We start from the raw sequence: 17,644 nt of genomic DNA on the forward strand, positions 1-17,644 counted from the left end.
AAACAAAGAAACCGCGTAAATAAAGCGAAGAATCATAAATTAATTTAATCCGAACAACGTGGGAGGGAAGGAAACAGAGAAGAAAACAAAATAATTCAAAAAGAAAATCACGAGAAAACGGTGCATCTATACATACACCTATACTTACACAAATATTTACAGCTTATTTTTCGAAGCTGTAACATACACGTATAGCAGCTCATTCGTTAATTCATCATTTCTGTTAAATATTTTCATTTCATTTTATTCGTTGTTATTGTTTTGTGTTGTTGATCTGTTGGAGCTGTGATTGAAGCGGTTGAGTTGAAGATCTGATCGAGCTGAGCTGCGGAGATATGGTAGCGCGGTTTTTCCGCTTATTTTTATGTATTTTTTGTGATTTTTTATGAATTTGTGTTGTTATTTAGTTGATTGAAGTTGATTGAAATGTATATGTTTATGATTTGTGTGAGATTGTAGATGAATGTGATTGGATGATTAGTTGTGTTGAAGTGGATTAGCAGCGCGGAGATTAGGCGATAATGTATCGGAGTGTGTTTGAGTTTGTAGATGTGTGTTGTTTGATGATTTGTATGGTGTTTTAGAGAAATGTGATTGGATGAGTAGTTGTGTTGGAAGCGCGGAGATTAGGCGATAATGTATGTGTATTCGTGTTTTTGTTTGATATTGTAGAGGAATGTGACTGGATGATTAGTTGTGTTAAGGTGGATTAGAAGCGCGGAGATCAGGTGATAATGTATCAGAGTGTGTTTGATTTTGTAGGTGCGTGTTTTTGTTTGATGATTATTGTGGTGTTTTAGAGGAATGTGATTGGATGAGTAGTTGTGTTGAAGTGGATTGGAAGCGCGGAGATTTGGTGATAATGGATTGGAGTGTGTTTGATTTTGTAGATGCGTGTTTTTGTTTGATGACTTGTGTGGTGTTTTAGAGGAATGTGATTGGATGAGTAGTTTGTTGAAGTGGATTAGAAGCGCGGAGATTAGACGATATTGTATGGGAAAGTTAGTCGATTTTTTAGATGCATGTTTTTGTTTGGTATTTGTAGAGTAATATGATTGGATGAGTATTGGTGGTTTGATTAGGTTTAAAGTATTGAGCTTAGTTGACTAATGACTGACTGTTTTTGATTTAGTAGTAAGCTGATTAGGTTAGGACCATGAAGATCAGTTGACTAATGGTTGACTTCTTAGTGTTTAGGGATGAAATATATTCTGGATTTTATATATTTGAATTTGTATGACTGCTTTCGTCGATTGGATTAGTGGTGGTTTGATTAGTTTAGAAGCGTGAAGATCAGTTGACTAATGGTTGACTCTTTGGGTTAGGGTTGAAATGTAATTTTGAGTTTGAAGATTATTATATTCGATTATCCGTTCGATATTTTGGGGGAATGTATTAATATATTGGCTCGATTAAACCAGCAGAGTGACCAGTGCGTGAATGTTTTGGGTTAAGGGATGCAATATATATATGATTTTAGGTGCATATTTGCATTGGCTGGGTTGTTAAAATGTTTAGATGAATGTGAAAATATGATTAGGATTTTGAGTTATCAGTTTGATTAGGACTAGGAATGTGAAAATCTGTTGACTAATGGTTTTTTTGGTTTTGTTTTGTTTTAGGGATGAATTTTTTGGGTTAAGGGATGGAATATATACACATATATGATTTTAGATTCATATTTGTTTTGGCTGGGTTGTTAGATGTTTAGAGGATTGTATTGAGTTGTTAGTTTAATTAGGACCAGGAATGTGAAAATTTGTTGACTAATATCTTTTTTTTTTTTTTTGGTTTAGGGATGAAATTTATAGTTGATTCTGTAGATGCTGTAGATGCATATTTGTATTGTCTGTGATGTTAGGTGTTACAGGATAATGTGTCGTATTGTCGGTATGTTTTGATTTAGCAGCTGTCCATTAGTTGACTAAGTGTTTATTTTCGGGCTTAGGGTTGGACTTTGGAATATATAATAGATTGTGGAGATGCGCATTTATTTATATGCATTATTAGATGTTTTAGGGCAATATTGGTTTATTCAATTTAAGCAGCTTGAAGATTAGTTGACGAATGGTAGGATATTTGGCTTTGAATTTCTAATCCATTCGGAGCAGCACTATTGAGTTGTTTTAGCAACATATATCTCAGTTAGTTTATATCACTGAAATTGAATTTGCTCTTATGGCCGTCACAAATATGTAATTAAGGGTAAAGACTTCATTTTCTTCAATAAGTGTTGTTAAGGCTTTTGCTATAGATAGTGAACAAGGAAACAAGTAAGAAGGGGTATTAATCTTTCCAAGGACTTAGGAGGAGAAATGAAGGGGAAATATATTGACTTATTGCTGTCTTTTTTATGGGTCTTAATAAAGCTGTAAAAAGCCAAATATGATGGGTGACAATTATTTTGAAAAATGGCCCCAATCTCCCATATACTTGAAGTAATGCCCAAAATAACAGAGTTGAAAAATATGGCCCCAAATACCAGTTACAGACGCTGATAATCTAGCGTTTTCAATTTTGGGATGAAAACGCTAGATCGTGTAGCGTTTTGCTGTTTTAACCCAAGCAAAACGCTACACCGTGTGGCGTATATTAGGTTAACCTAATTAGACGCTACACCAGGTAGCGTTCTAATTAGGGTTAACCTAATTAGCTACACGAAACGCTAGACGATGTAGTGTTTTTGATAAATAACCAAAACGCTACACGATGTAACGTTACTAAATGGTATTTGGGGGCCATTTTTGTGGATCCTGATATTTAGGGTATTAATGATGAATATATGGGTAGTCAGGGCCGACACTCAATTATTTTTGGACAGTTGAAGCATATTTTACCTGTTTATGTTATACAGGTCTATTACAGGGCCCCTGTTCATACATGTAAAACATCTAAAAAATGTCCTGTTAAGTTTTACCGCTGGAATTTTTAAAAAAATATTTCGTTTGTAGTAAGTGGTGAATGTTTGGGTTTTTAATATCAGCCATAAACCTTTGAATATATGGTAACCTACAAGCTGCAATAGGGTGCTAGCTGTTATATGCCTTGCCAATCATATTCGTCAGTAAGTATTATGAAATTTAAAAACTTCTTAGAAATTATATGTTATCAAAATGAAGATGTTGATAAATGTATGCTTACAGTGGACAAGTTTTATTCGTTTGAGCTCTATATATGTTTACTGGGCCTTTGAAATGGTTATATTATGTAATATGAACATATAATAATTAGTTGTTATAAGCTATATATGTGAATATTTTATCTCTGTGTCTCTAGTTGTAGTAATGGATTTTGCCTCTGCTTTGCTGGTTGATTGATCATACTACTTGATATGTAGAAAAGATAGATAAATAATATTTCTGGCGGCATTTCATTTCTAGTTCTGTACTTCTATGTAATCAATTTCATCATGTAAGTGCGCTGATGCTTGTAATATGTAGGTTGTCTTGGCCAGCTTAGGGATCGGATCTTTTGTCTGGGTTGAGGATCCGGACGATGCTTGGATAGACGGGGAAGTTGTAGGTGTCAATGGAGAGAAAATTGAAGTTCTTTGCACTTCAGGGAAGACGGTGAGAACTCTTACAGCTATTGAGGGACTTGATTTGTTCTCACTTATTTCACACTGTTCTAATTGAAGTTCACACTAAACCTAATAAAAATTGTTCCTGTTCTTGTGCTTTGTTTCTTGTTGTGGTATCTTATTTTCTTACATGGAGCAAGCTCCTGAACTTTGGTGTTAAATTTGTGTTATAGGTGGTGGTTAGTTCTTCCAATGTCTACCCCAAGGATGCTGAAGCACCGCCATGCGGAGTGGATGATATGACAAAACTTGCTTATTTGCATGAGCCAGGGGTTTTAAGTAATTTAAAATCTAGATATGATATCAATGAAATATATGTAAGTTCAGCGCACTCCTTGTCGCCTGGCCAGTTAGCTGGAAGGCATCTGTTTAGTGATTCATGTGTAAGTGTGGGTCAAAGCTAATTAACATTATGGTTCCGCAGACTTACACAGGAAACATTTTAATTGCTGTAAATCCTTTTAGAAGATTACCACATTTGTATGATAGCCACATGATGGCACAGTATAAAGGTGCTGCCTTTGGTGAGCTAAGTCCTCACCCATTTGCTGTTGCTGATGCAGCATACAGGTACCATGTTAACATTTCTCATTTTTATGGCTTAACACAGATATTATCTAATAATAATATTTTGATCTACATTAACAAGATCATTTTTGAATGCAGAGTTATGATCAATGAGGGTATCAGTCAGTCGATTTTGGTTAGTGGTGAGAGTGGGGCTGGTAAAACCGAAAGCACAAAGCTGCTTATGCATTATCTGGCTTATATGGGAGGAAGAGCATCGACTGGGGGAAGGTCAGTTGAGCAGAAAGTCCTAGAGGTAATTTGTCTTGCATGAAATTTGTTTGTTAGGATCGCAAGTAAAGTACAAAGTCATAATAGTATAGAACTGGAATGCTGGATTCTTGTCTTTTCCTCACTGCATATGATACAGGTATATGATTACATAACTCTATATACACATTTCACTTTTTTGCAGTCCAATCCTGTCCTAGAAGCTTTTGGCAATGCAAAAACTGTCAGAAACAATAACTCTAGGTGCGAGAGATTGCATAATTACAATAATTTCACGTTTTAAAATTTGAATACAAGTGGTGTTTCCTAGTTCCTGTGTGTCGTTCTTTGTCTGCTTGTAAGTTGTGTTTGTAAATGCTGTAGTCGATTCGGGAAGTTTGTTGAGATTCAGTTCGATCAGAAGGGAAGGATTTCAGGAGCTGCTATCAGAACTTATCTATTGGAAAGATCCCGTGTTTGTCAACTCTCTGACCCTGAAAGGAACTATCACTGTTTTTACATGCTTTGTGCTGCACCACAAGAGGTAATAAATTCTAAATAAGCATTTTCTCGTGATGACTCACACTTGGCTCATTGCATTATTTCAAGCACATTTTATATATATATATATATATATATATATATATATATATATATATATATATATATATATATATATATATATATATATATATTATACTTAGTTCGGGTCTTAATGCACTGTTTTTTTGTAAACAATTAGTCTTTGATTGACATTTAGCAATTCACTTTGTGTTGTGTATACTTTATGCTGGCTATTTTGAGGACTTTGTATATTCTGATGCTGTCAGGAGCTCCAGAGGTACAAGTTGGGAAATCCAAGAACATTTCATTATCTTAACCAATCAAATTGCTATGAGATAGATGGATTGGATGAATATAAAGAATATGAGGCAACAAAAAGGGCAATGGATGTTGTTGGAATCAGCAGTGAGGAGCAGGTAATTTGATTAAGTCTCATTTTATATGGGAATGACAAATTCTTCAAGAATGAAGTTGCTGTAGATTGTTATTTGTTAATGCCAAAAGTAATGTTCTTTTTAGGAAGCAATTTTTCGAGTTGTGGCTGCAATACTCCATCTAGGTAACATTGAATTTGCGAAAGGATTGGAAATGGACTCATCTGTGCCCAAAGATGATAAATCGTGGTTCCATCTAAGAACTGCAGCTGAATTATTCATGTAAATGAGTGTTCATATACATCTGTTTGTTCTAACTATGTATTCTTTGGCAAATGCAGTACTCGAGTGTGACCTTTTAATCGTCTAATTCTTTTTCAGGTGTGACATTAAGGCTTTGGAGGATTCCCTCTGCAAACGCGTTATAGTGACCCGTGATGAAACCATCACCAAGTGGTTGGACCCAGATTCTGCAGTCACGAGTAGAGATGCATTGGCGAAAGTCGTGTACTCGCGATTATTTGACTGGTTAGCTTTATTTCAATTGCTTTAAAGCTGTGCACTACACTGACTACTTCAATCATGTTTGCTTACCCAGTTATATCCTTATCGTTCTGAGGTTAATTGTTAAGTTTAACTAGTTTTCTTGTGCTTCTGTTCATGCAGGCTTGTGGATAAGATAAATAGTTCAATTGGCCAAGATCATGACTCAAAATACTTAATCGGGGTGCTTGATATTTATGGATTTGAAAGTTTCAAGACAAACAGGTGCTTAAGTGGTACGCCTATTGTTTTCATTGTTGTGAAGATCTGATCGATTGCAGTTAGCTGCAACAGGTTTTCACGTGACTTAGTCACCCCTAGTAGTCGAGTTTAGTATACCCACTTTTTCCAGCTGCCACATATCTTCTTTTGCCTTCTTATCTCTCATGTCTTGTAGCTAGAGCAGCCTGCCTTCAGATCAGGATTCAGCCATGTTCTTCGATATGTCTGTATTTCTTTTGAATTTCTTTATGCTGCTCAGAAGCTTGCGACGGCCTATTTGTTGATCCTTCTTGCAATCTTTTTATAACTGAATCTGTCCTCAGGTGCTGTTTTCTACTACACTGCATAATGAGGGTGGGGTATATGGGTAATAACGATGGAGATCAAAAAATTCTTGAGGGAATACGTAAGGGCCTAAGGGGATGGGTAAAGAAACTTTATGTGGGACAGATATTGGAATTGGGATCTTCACCTCATCGAAATCCCTATTTTTAACTTGTATGATTTTTAGTTAGCTACATTAAATCTATCCTTGCGAGTTTGGATTCTTCCTTATAGAATAAATGACACTGTTATATGTCCTTGAGGTTTAAGTCTTGCATCTTTACCTGCTGATAGTGCTTCTATGAATATTTGAAGTAACTAATTCTTTAATATTATTCAATATTCTTGTCAGACTTATCTCAGAATATAGTTATTTTGTATGATGAACCATCTTGACTGTTTCTTTTTCCATTAAAATTGAGAAGTCACGGAACCTATTCGGAGACTGCTGTACACAATTTATCTATGCAGATATCAGGCCACTGATTTTTATATATTGTTATGCTTGCATGTATGTTGAATCAACTGATTGAGAACATAAACCTCGTTCGTTAAATTCCAGCAGAAAATTAAGAGAAAAAAAAAAGGTTCATTAGCCTTTGTGACCTTCTGTATGAGGGAAACATTGAGCATTATATATTTATGTGCTTCTAAGATAATTTAAGATTGTTGTAGAGAAGGTTGTTGCTTCTAAGTATAGTAGCCTAATTAATCTGATTCCAGTTTATGTGCTTCCTTTGCAGTTTTGAGCAATTTTGCATCAACTTGACAAATGAGAAACTTCAACAACACTTTAATCAGGTTTTTGTCACTAGCATTTGCTTCCTGTTTCTCACCCTTGAAGATTGCCAGAGCAATTTTACAAATCTGCTTTATGACAACTGATTCTGTTTGACAGCATGTTTTTAAAATGGAGCAAGAGGAATATACCAAAGAAGAAATTAACTGGAGCTATATTGAATTCATTGATAATCAAGATATATTAGATCTCATTGAAAAGGTTTGTAATATGATCCCATGCTACATACTCTAGTTGTATATTCTTACCTCGTATTAGTTTTACTTTCGTTCTAGTTACTGGAGATAAAGGGGAATATACAATTTAGTACTTGAATGTAGGTATCAAATATACGATTAAGTTTTTTTTTTTACAACTGATCCTTTTTTCTCTAATTGAGACGCGTATCAAACAAAATGCTATATAGGACCCTTTTTCCTCTTAAGAAGAAATAATCCGATGCTCATTTGATTGTCCCAGTGATCGAGTAGAAGTACCTCACAGAGTCCAAGGAGTGAGGCATAAGAGCATACACATGAACTATTCCATATATATCGTTATATAGTTAATGTTAATTGATACATTGTCAGCATGCAATTTGTAATTCAGCATTCTATACCAAACCTGTCTGTATCATAAAAGTTTTGTGTTGCACGTTTCTCTAGGGCAACTTGAACAACCTATAGATTTTTATGTACTATTTCCACTGTTTGTCCTTCCACAGCTTCTCAAAATGTTTAAAACACTTGTAAATTTGTTGAGAAGTTTCATAATTCAAAAAAAGGAAAAAAATCTAAATTTTCTTAGGGTCCAAAAGGAACTTGTCAAGAGGTTTTCAATCTCAAACAACTTCTATATATTTCCAACATTTTTCTCAAAAGTCGTGGTTCTTTACTGGAACAGCTTCTCTGATCCTAGGTGCAGGGTAAAGGCTAATTAAATCCAACTTCCTACTGCCGAGTGGGATATTATGGTTGTGTTTGGTTTATACAATGTTAAAGTTGTAGAGATTAAATTTTCTGACTTTTGGGGAAATTTTATTATTTGTGAAAAATCTTTAAATGACGTTTCACTTATGCCTAATCATGCATTCATCATTGATTCTCAATTATAGGCTCACTTATGCCAATAATATATCAAACTTTGAACATATGTTGTCAATGCCATCATGCATGTTCGAGCTAGAGTTTAGCTGGTCTTTCTTCTCTATACTTCTATATCCATAAAACAAAATTCAATGCTAGTCAATTTCTAAAGTAATACACTGATTTTATTGTGTGTGTATATATATATATATATATATATATATATATATATATATTTATTTATTTATATCTAAAGTCCTCTCTGATGCATCCCTCTTCTGCTTCTTAGAAACCAGGTGGCATTATAGCTCTTCTGGATGAAGCTTGGTAAGTAAACACTGCAAATTGTCCTTGTAATATTTTTTTATGTATCAGATTTTAAGGTCAGTCAGTTTGTATTTATCATTTGATTTTATTGTTATAATAACACAATCACGTATATTGTGTTCTGCAGCATGTTTCCAAGGTCAACTCATGAAACATTTGCCCAAAAGCTCTACCAGACGTTTAAGAACCACAATCGATTCAGCAAGCCTAAACTCTCTCGTTCTGATTTCACCATTGGCCATTATGCTGGTGATGTAAGTTTCTTTATGTTCCATATTGACGTAGATGGTGCATATTCTGAACCTAGAAGATTAAGATGTATGGCAACCACAAGAATATTACTAATCAGATAACTAAATTTTCAGGTCACTTATCAAACGGATCTGTTTCTGGACAAAAACAAAGATTATGTTGTAGCTGAACATCAATCACTCCTAAATGCATCCTCCTGTTCATTCGTGTCAAGTTTGTTTCCACCATCCGAGGATTCCTCGAAATCCTCAAAGTTCTCCTCTATAGGATCGCGTTTCAAGGTAGGGTCACTCCACATATCTTTTTCTCTTTAATGATATACTTCTTCCGGACCATATCATAACTAAAATTTCCTTATATTCTTTTAGCAACAACTGCAATCATTGCTTGAAACCCTCAGTTCAACTGAGCCTCATTACATCCGATGTGTAAAGCCTAATAATCTTCTCAAGCCAGCTATATTTGAGAACCATAATGTTTTACAACAACTACGTTGTGGGGTAGGTTCCTTACCGCATCACCATTTTATATTTATCAGGTTGCAACAAATTTGTCTTTATTTGTTTAAGGCTTTGACATATTATCATGTCTAACTTCAGGGAGTCATGGAGGCAATCAGAATAAGCTGTGCTGGATATCCTACTAGAAAACCGTTTTATGAATTTGTGGACCGTTTTGGGATCCTTGCTCCTGGAGTTTTAACCGGAAGGTACGGAGTTGATTTTGGATTGGTTTATATATATATATGCGAACTCAATTAGTCATTATCTTGGTTTATTGTAATAAAATTAGTTCGGATGAGATTAAAGCTTGCAAGAGTCTTCTGGAAAAGGTGGGACTTGAAGGTTATCAGGTAATTTGGGTGCCGGAGATAAAATATGTTTTAGTGCATCTAAGCTTTCCATGACAAGGTTTATAATCGTCATACCATTATCTGCTAAATACCTTGTTCTGTTGATTTTCCATGATGAATTCATTTTTGGTTTTTAATGCAGATTGGTAAAACAAAAGTATTTCTAAGAGCTGGTCAGATGGCCGAGCTGGATGCTCGCAGAATTGAGGTTTTAGGAAGATCGGCTAGCATTATTCAGAGGAAAATTCGTTCGTACATGGCTCAAAAAAGCTTTATTTTGTTGCGTCAGTCTGTTTTGCAGATCCAATCTGTGTGCAGAGGTACTTAATTTGCTGAATATACATTGACTTTAGACAATTACAGTGATTTGTGTCTTCTTTTTACTTTTAACCCTTATACTATCAGGAGAACTTGCTCGGCATATCTATGGTGGCATGCGGAGAGAATCCTCTAGCATAATAATCCAAAGGAATTTGCGTATGCATCTTGCTAGAAAAGCTTATCAAGATCTGTGCTGTTCCGCCATTTGCATTCAGACAGGTATCCGAGGAATGGCTGCACGTAGTGATCTTCACTTCAGGAGACAGACCAAAGCAGCAATTATAATTCAGGTGAAACTACTGTCACATGTTTTCTAAAGTTAACAAGGGACTCTTTTCCATGACGGTTTTACTTGAACCAAGCTATTCATGTTTTTGTGTCACTAAAGGAGATACATTTAATGTTGATTAATAGTTTGTATCCTCATGATATTGTTTTGTACATTATGTATTGGTAATTTAGAGCCGAATTTTTTCTTATGACATAGAACTGGTTTTTTTACAGAGCCACTGCCGTAAATTTTTAGCACACATGCACTATCAGGAGCTGATGAAAGCTGCCATTACCACACAATGTGCATGGAGAGGAAAAGTCGCTCGTAAAGAGTTGCGAGCACTTAAGATGGTGACTATTGTTGCTTACTCTTCCTTGATGTCATTTTTATATCTACTGGTTCTATTATCTTTTGTTCGCACTTGCCATTCATTAAAAGTAAAAATATAACCTTGCATCAGGAACAAGTTATACCACTCAGAGACACATGTCATCGTTTTACCTTGTTGATGCTCAAAATAGAATAGACTGAAAAGAAATACGCGTTACAATTTTTTCCTGAAAAGAAAATTTGTCCACACCTTGGCTTGCTGTATCATATATTATATCTTGATTTTCATTCCCTGTCTCCCATTCTTTCTTGCCACCGACAGAAACGCAATCTAAAGAAAACGAAGAAATTGTTACAACAATTTTATTGTAGTAAAGGGCTCTTTGTCTGTCCAAAGGAAAGTTTAAGAAAATTGAAATGTAAGCATTTATCAATTTCTACTTAATCACTTTATATTTTTCCTAAAATAGTTTTCTTATCGTTGATCATGCATATATAATCATCCCCAATTTAGCATCTACAAGTACTTTATGCAGTACAAATAGTTATCAAGAATTGCATAGCAACAATGGTTGGTAGCTTTCGACTGGGAATTGTAGTTTAATTGTGAGCTTGTTTCTCAAGTATGTTTACTTGGTGCATTTTGGTTGAAAAAAAAATATTCAGTTCCATCTTCTTTCTGGTCTTATATGCAGGCTGCAAAGGAAACCGGTGCTCTCCAAGCTGCCAAGAATAAATTAGAGAAGCAAGTTGAGGAACTGACATGGCGCCTACAGCTGGAGAAACGAATGAGGGTAAGTTGCATTCTGTGGCCATTATATTAGGAAGTATAGAAGAATCTTTGGAGCAGTAAGTTGATGAGTCTGTAGTTCGAAGTGAAGATTAATATATGGCTGTTGCATAGAAAAATTCAAAATTTAGCTGTTATTTCAGAAGAAGCCAGTTTTTTGTATATGATGTTCCAACTTTGTTGCTATTACTGTGGCCAAAGGATAGTGTATCTGTTCCTTGCCGAGGCCACGATCGCTACATAATAATGTTGATGAGGCTAGAAAACAAGTTCTCTAGGAGAAGCACAAGCATAACTTCATGACGCTTACTTAAATCACAACAGACACATGTGCGTGTGTGTGTGTGTATTTGTTCTTTACTGAATATTTGCTGTCCTGAAGCTGAAAGGAATCCTGATGCCAAACGGCCAAATACACTGTTCTCAAAATTTATTATTAATCTAAAATATGTCTCGTTAAGAGATTTGTACTGTAATTCTGTGACGGTGATTTAGGCTGCTTGTCTTTATCATATATAATATACTCATCTCCATATCTGTTTCAGGCTGATCTGGAAGAAGCGAAAACACAAGAAAATATCAAATTACAATCTGCTTTGCAAGATGTGCAACTTCAGTTTAAGGAAGCTAAAGATTTGCTGATAAAAGAACGTGAGGCTGCCAAAAATTTAGCAGAACAAGCCCCTGTCATACAGGAAGTCCCAGTTATTGATCAAGGGCTGATGGATAAGCTTGCTGCTGAAAATGAGAATTTGAAGGTTAGAAGTCTGTTTTTAGAAAAGAGATTGTCCGTAACACATGAATGAATACTTGGATTTTCACTTTTTAAGTTTTGACATGGAAATTTCTTGTATATGATTTCAGATTATGGTCAGCTCTCTTGAAGTGAGAATTGGCGAAACAGAGAAAAAATATGAAGAGACAAGTAAACTTAGTGAGGAGAGGTTAAAGCAGGCCTTAGAGGCAGAGTCTAAGCTAGTTCAGTTAAAGACGGCTATGCACAGGTTGTGCTGAAAGGTGCCAGATTTATCTTCTAAATTTTCAGTAGATTAATGATACTTACTGTTATTTTTATATGAAGGCTCGAGGAGAAAGTATCTGACATGAAAGCTGAGAACCAAAGCCTTCGCCAAGAATTGTCAAGTTCACCTGTTAAACGAGGGATAGAATATCCATCAGTTCCACCAACTAAGGTTCATATCTCTTTGAGAAATCCAACAGTATCCTTCGGAAAGTATCTAATCTTCATCTGACTTATTTGCAGAATTTAGAGAATGGAAACATTGTATCTGAAGATAGCAGATTCAGTGTAAGTGTTTATGTATCAAATCTGTATAAATATTTGGAAGGTTTTTATGTTCTTGCCATATGCTAATAGAAAACATTTGTACTGCAGGAACAACCTGGTACACCTGCTAAGATTATGGGAACTGAGTCTGATAGTAACTTGAAGAGACCCCCAGTTGATCGTCAACATGTAATTGCTGATTGAGACTACAAAGATTTTCTCTTCTTATTTTGTTGCCTTCAAGATAACTGATTGTAAATTATTGCCACAGGAGAATGTTGATGCTCTTATTGACTGTGTCATGAAAGATGTCGGGTTCAGTCAAGGTAAACCTGTTGCTGCCTTTACAATTTACAAATGTCTTGTACACTGGAAGTCTTTAGAAGCTGAAAAGACTAGTGTGTTTGATCGTCTCATTCAGATGATTGGTTCAGCAATAGAGGTAATTAGAACTGCTGAAGTCATCACTTGCATTTTTACAACTTTTATCTAGTACCTCTGTAATTTTTTTTTGATCATTATTAATACCAACATGTCTACAATCTTGGGTAGATATATCCTACTGTTATAGGGCTATCAGCTATACCGGAGAATTAGTATAGGTTTTAGGTTAATGATCGTCATGCTTTTGTTAGTCAGCCTGAGAGAACAATATGCCGTTTGGTTGCATCTTTGAGCTGTTACTTGGCTGAATCTTTGATGTATATCCACTGTTCTAACTTCTAACATGAAGATGCTGTTCTGCTGTTTAAAAATTATTTGTTTTTATCTTTATCAGTTACAAAAATGTGGTCACTCTCGGTGCTTAGTGCATAACTAGGTGGCGTATAAAAAACTGTTAATGTGTTAGTTCAATCTCAAGATGACGAGATCTAGGCACGTAAGTGTAGAAATTCTGAGATCTGAACTAGCAAAAAGTTAGAAATTTCTGGATGATCTGTACTTGTTCTATCTTAATCAAATTGGCAAGGAGATAATAATATTTCATCGTGAATTGCAATTTGCAATATCAGTTGTGATTCTTCTATTTTATAATTGTATATGATTCAAGTATCTAAGCCGCATTGTTAATATATTTATGCGCACTAAACTCCATATTCTCTAAGCTTTTAAGAGGAGAAAAACAATAGATAGAAGGAATCATTGCTTGTTTCCCCGCTATTTAACTCGATGCATCTGCCACCTGCTACCATATGTCCAAACTAGTTGGGGAGGTTTCTAAAGATTCTTACACACTTGTAAAACACTAGAAGTCGATGAGAAAATATGTAGTAATTTCTAATTTGTGTTTCCTGTCAAAGAAAATCAAATTGGATGATTCTAGTACCTCCATTTCAGAATGATGACTGAAAATATACATCTTTCTGAAATTATGATAACATATTAAGGTAGATATGATAATCTGTATAAAACTTGCACCATACTGATTCTTCATATCACCAAGTTCATAATCTTTTTAAAATTATGATATACATATTAAGTTAGATATAGTAAACTATTCAAAACTTGCACCATACCGATTCTGCATATCAGCAAGTTCAAATCTGTTTCTTTTCTAATTATATGATCCTTTCAACTATAAATTGTTACAGTACTTGCATTGTTTAGAGGAAAAATTGATTCTATTCTATGCTACATTTCCTAAACAGCAGACAACCTTGTGTAATTGCAGGATCAAGATAACAACGAGCACATGGCATATTGGCTGTCGAATACATCCACATTATTATTTTTGCTTCAAAGAAGCTTAAAGCCTACTGGTGCTCCTGGTGGAAGTTCAGCACGAAAACCACCACAGCCGACATCGCTTTTTGGAAGAATGACAATGGTACTAAAATTTACCTCTCTCTTTTTCTTTCTATAACTTTGATAGATCTGTTTATTTCTATGCACAATAATACATTACTTCAACTTTCAGGGATTTCGCTCGTCCCCTTCTTCTGTTAACCTTGCTGCCGCCGCCGCCGCTGCACTTGAGGGAGTGCGGCAAGTTGAGGCCAAATATCCAGCGTTGCTTTTTAAGCAGCAACTCACGGCATATGTTGAGAAAATATATGGCATAATACGAGATAACTTGAAGAAAGAGCTGGGATTGTTTCTTTCTCTGTGTATCCAGGTTAGATTCCACTTTGCACAAGCATTGCTTCCAGAACTTTTCTTCCTTGTAATATTCTTTACTGGAAAGTCTATTCTAATACATAGTTAACTCAAGGAATTAATCAATATTGGTTATTGTGTGTATCAATTTTTCATACTTGCCAATTTTTTATAAATGTTTTATGAATTTGAAGTGTCTATTTGATATGTAAAGAAGCTCTTAGGAATTCATACTTTGCTTCCTTTTGAGATTTCAACCTCTAGAATTAAGCTAAAATTTTGTTGATGGTGATTAGTGGGAACTCGGAACTGTTTCATAGAAATTGGTTTTACCAAAAATCTTGTTATTTAACTGATTCTAAATTAATGCTCTACCCTTTCAAGTGGTTGTTTACTTGTGGACTGTGATAGTGTCTCTTTTGTTTTAATAGAACTGTCTAGAGGTTTTTGTATTGCATCATAATATGTTTATCCATATATTCAGGCACCAAGAACATCCAAGGGAGGTGCACTAAGATCTGGACGTTCTTTTGGCAAAGATTCTCCTACAAATCACTGGCAGAGCATTATTGATTGTCTCAACACTCTTCTCAGTACACTGAAAGAAAATTTTGTAAGAACATTGTTTATATCTAATTTTATTTTAAATACATTGGACAATTTCTAATCGGACTTGTGTTTTTAGGTACCGCCCATCATTGTTCAGAAGATATTCGCTCAAGTATTCTCGTATATTAATGTACAGCTCTTTAACAGGTAAATCTAGTTGCTAACTTCTCTGTTGAGACCTGTTGTTGTGAGCTCATGCATGGGAAATGTTAATTGTAATCCAAATTTCCAATTATCTGTAGTCTTTTACTACGTCGTGAGTGTTGCACATTCAGCAATGGGGAGTATGTAAAATCTGGGTTGGCAGAGCTAGAGCAGTGGTGCTGCCAAGCAAAAGAGGAGGTGGCATATCTAACCTTATTGATCTCGAACTAATGATCATTGTTGACTTAATTGAAAGACTATATCTTCTTGTTTTTTTTGATTGCAGTATGCAGGCTCGGCTTGGGATGAACTTAAGCATATTCGACAGTCTGTTGGATTCTTGGTAACTTGCTCTTGTTTAATGTGCCATTTTACATCATACATAAGAGATACTCTCTCCATCCCACCAAATATGGCATGTTTTTAGTGGGATAAGCCACTTCTTAGGGGTTGTAAACAGTCTGGTTTTGTCATGTTATTGCTATTTTTTAATTTTTTAATATAGTAAATGTTTTTGTTTTGCTTTGTTATTTGTGGTTGAAACCTTACAGTATGCTGGTATCTTAATAATTTATTCCCTTCCTCAGGTTATACATCAGAAATACAGAATTTCTTATGACGAGATCACTAATGATCTGTGCCCGGCAAGTTCTCTCTATCCCTCTCAATTCATTAATGTGTTTATCTGCTTGGGGTTCCTAGACTGCAGTTGGTTTTTAATTTATAATACTTTATGTGATGTAACTTCACAATTACCAATAATTGGTTGGATGGTTGATTTTTATTTAGTTGATACCTGTATATGGAAAAAAATGTTCGCCTAAGCATGAATGTTACTCTTGCAGATCCTAAGTGTCCAGCAGCTGTACAGAATATGCACTCTGTATTGGGATGATAACTACAATACTCGAAGTGTATCAACTGATGTAAGTCCTATAAGACGAAGAAAGCTCTGCACAAAGTTTTGATTGTTGATTTTCACCTCAACTAATGAAGTAGATGTTAAGATTTTTAGATGTTCTTATCATTTAGGTCATCTCGAGCATGAGGATACTAATGACTGAGGACTCGAACGATGCTGCCAGCAATTCTTTTCTATTGGATGACAATTCCAGGTAAAAACTTGTCTCTATTTTTTTTTGCCAACTGAAACTTGTCTTGTAAAGGTTTGCTTTGCACTATTAACTTCCACGCTCCGAATGCAGCATACCCTTCTCAGTCGAAGACCTTTCCAGTTCATTGCAAGTGAAGGATTTCTTGGATGTCAAACCTGCGACTGATCTTCTTGAGAATTTAGCCTTTCAGTTTTTGCACGAGTAAGGTTAAAAGATGATCAAGCTGCTTTTATTACATATGCCAAGGTACAGAAAATTAAATATACTTAGCCGGAATATATTGTTGTTGTAGATCCATTCTTTGTTACGGTACAATATTATTTTCTGTTATCCCTGCCCTCGCTGTATACCATTCTTTTGATTTTGTATTTTAAAATTTATTACCAAGTGGGGGCAGGGGCTCTGCTGGTTCAAGTGTGCAGTGCATCTTGTTTTATATTTTTTGGTTCTATCATGCTGGGAGCATTCTTTTTAGTGATATAGGAGGCAAGCATTTTGTCATAGATAGTCCGGTTGAAAGTTTTGTTCACCTCTTCACCAATATACATTTTGTTTTGTAAATGAATCAAGAATATTAATGGACAACTATATGAAGTATTTTTTTAATTCTTTACACTCTTGCAAATGTGGTGAGCTCTGTTCATTAATTGTGTTATGTTGCACTTATCAAGCCTTTATTCATTCTTAAGTCGACCCTATGCAGCAAACCAGCAGTGATCTTGGCATTCGAATATGAATGATTTATCTACCTTGAATAGTTTATAGAACTGAAATGTATATTTGTTTTAACTTTTAAGACATCTTGGCATGTTAGATGTTCTTGGAAGTCGAATGTGAATGATTTATTTATTCTGGTTCAACTATGAACTGTGTTCTGAAGTGACAAAATTGAAAAATTAGTTTGGCTGGCCTAAACTCTAAGCACCTTCTCTTGTGGCTTTGCACTTCTAAGCTTTAGATTTATATGTTAGTATGGTGCAGGGACCCGAAATTTCAG

The 17,644-nt window shown here is 35.2% G+C and overlaps 1 protein-coding gene across 1 annotated transcript; it reads left to right on the forward strand.

Moving 5' to 3' along the window:
- Nucleotides 1–67: 67 nt before the first annotated feature.
- On the forward strand, nucleotides 68–17,260 carry LOC108214438 (myosin-6). Its single transcript, XM_017386430.2, has 39 exons — nucleotides 68–338; nucleotides 3,441–3,569; nucleotides 3,754–3,897; nucleotides 4,005–4,150; nucleotides 4,247–4,403; nucleotides 4,563–4,621; nucleotides 4,742–4,901; nucleotides 5,188–5,337; nucleotides 5,441–5,577; nucleotides 5,677–5,823; nucleotides 5,962–6,063; nucleotides 7,128–7,185; nucleotides 7,283–7,384; nucleotides 8,537–8,574; nucleotides 8,702–8,828; nucleotides 8,940–9,107; nucleotides 9,195–9,326; nucleotides 9,426–9,535; nucleotides 9,619–9,679; nucleotides 9,822–9,999; nucleotides 10,085–10,290; nucleotides 10,505–10,624; nucleotides 11,300–11,398; nucleotides 11,940–12,152; nucleotides 12,259–12,398; nucleotides 12,476–12,587; nucleotides 12,659–12,703; nucleotides 12,791–12,871; nucleotides 12,954–13,124; nucleotides 14,355–14,510; nucleotides 14,601–14,798; nucleotides 15,264–15,392; nucleotides 15,465–15,535; nucleotides 15,631–15,730; nucleotides 15,819–15,875; nucleotides 16,120–16,176; nucleotides 16,378–16,458; nucleotides 16,565–16,647; nucleotides 16,738–17,260. Exons 1-39 carry the CDS (start codon nucleotides 336–338, stop codon nucleotides 16,850–16,852), a joined length of 4,542 nt encoding a protein of 1,513 aa, XP_017241919.1. The 5' UTR covers nucleotides 68–335; the 3' UTR covers nucleotides 16,853–17,260.
- Nucleotides 17,261–17,644: the final 384 nt, after the last annotated feature.

This window comes from Daucus carota, chromosome 3 (assembly GCF_001625215.2).
Source record: "Daucus carota subsp. sativus chromosome 3, DH1 v3.0, whole genome shotgun sequence".
Lineage (NCBI taxonomy): Eukaryota > Viridiplantae > Streptophyta > Magnoliopsida > Apiales > Apiaceae > Daucus > Daucus carota.

Coding starts and splice junctions, on each gene's coding strand:
- LOC108214438 (XM_017386430.2), top strand. Junction 5,338..5,440: donor GAATCAGCAGTGAGGAGCAG/GTAATTTGATTA, acceptor TGTTCTTTTTAG/GAAGCAATTTTTCGAGTTGT. Junction 9,327..9,425: donor TACAACAACTACGTTGTGGG/GTAGGTTCCTTA, acceptor GTCTAACTTCAG/GGAGTCATGGAGGCAATCAG.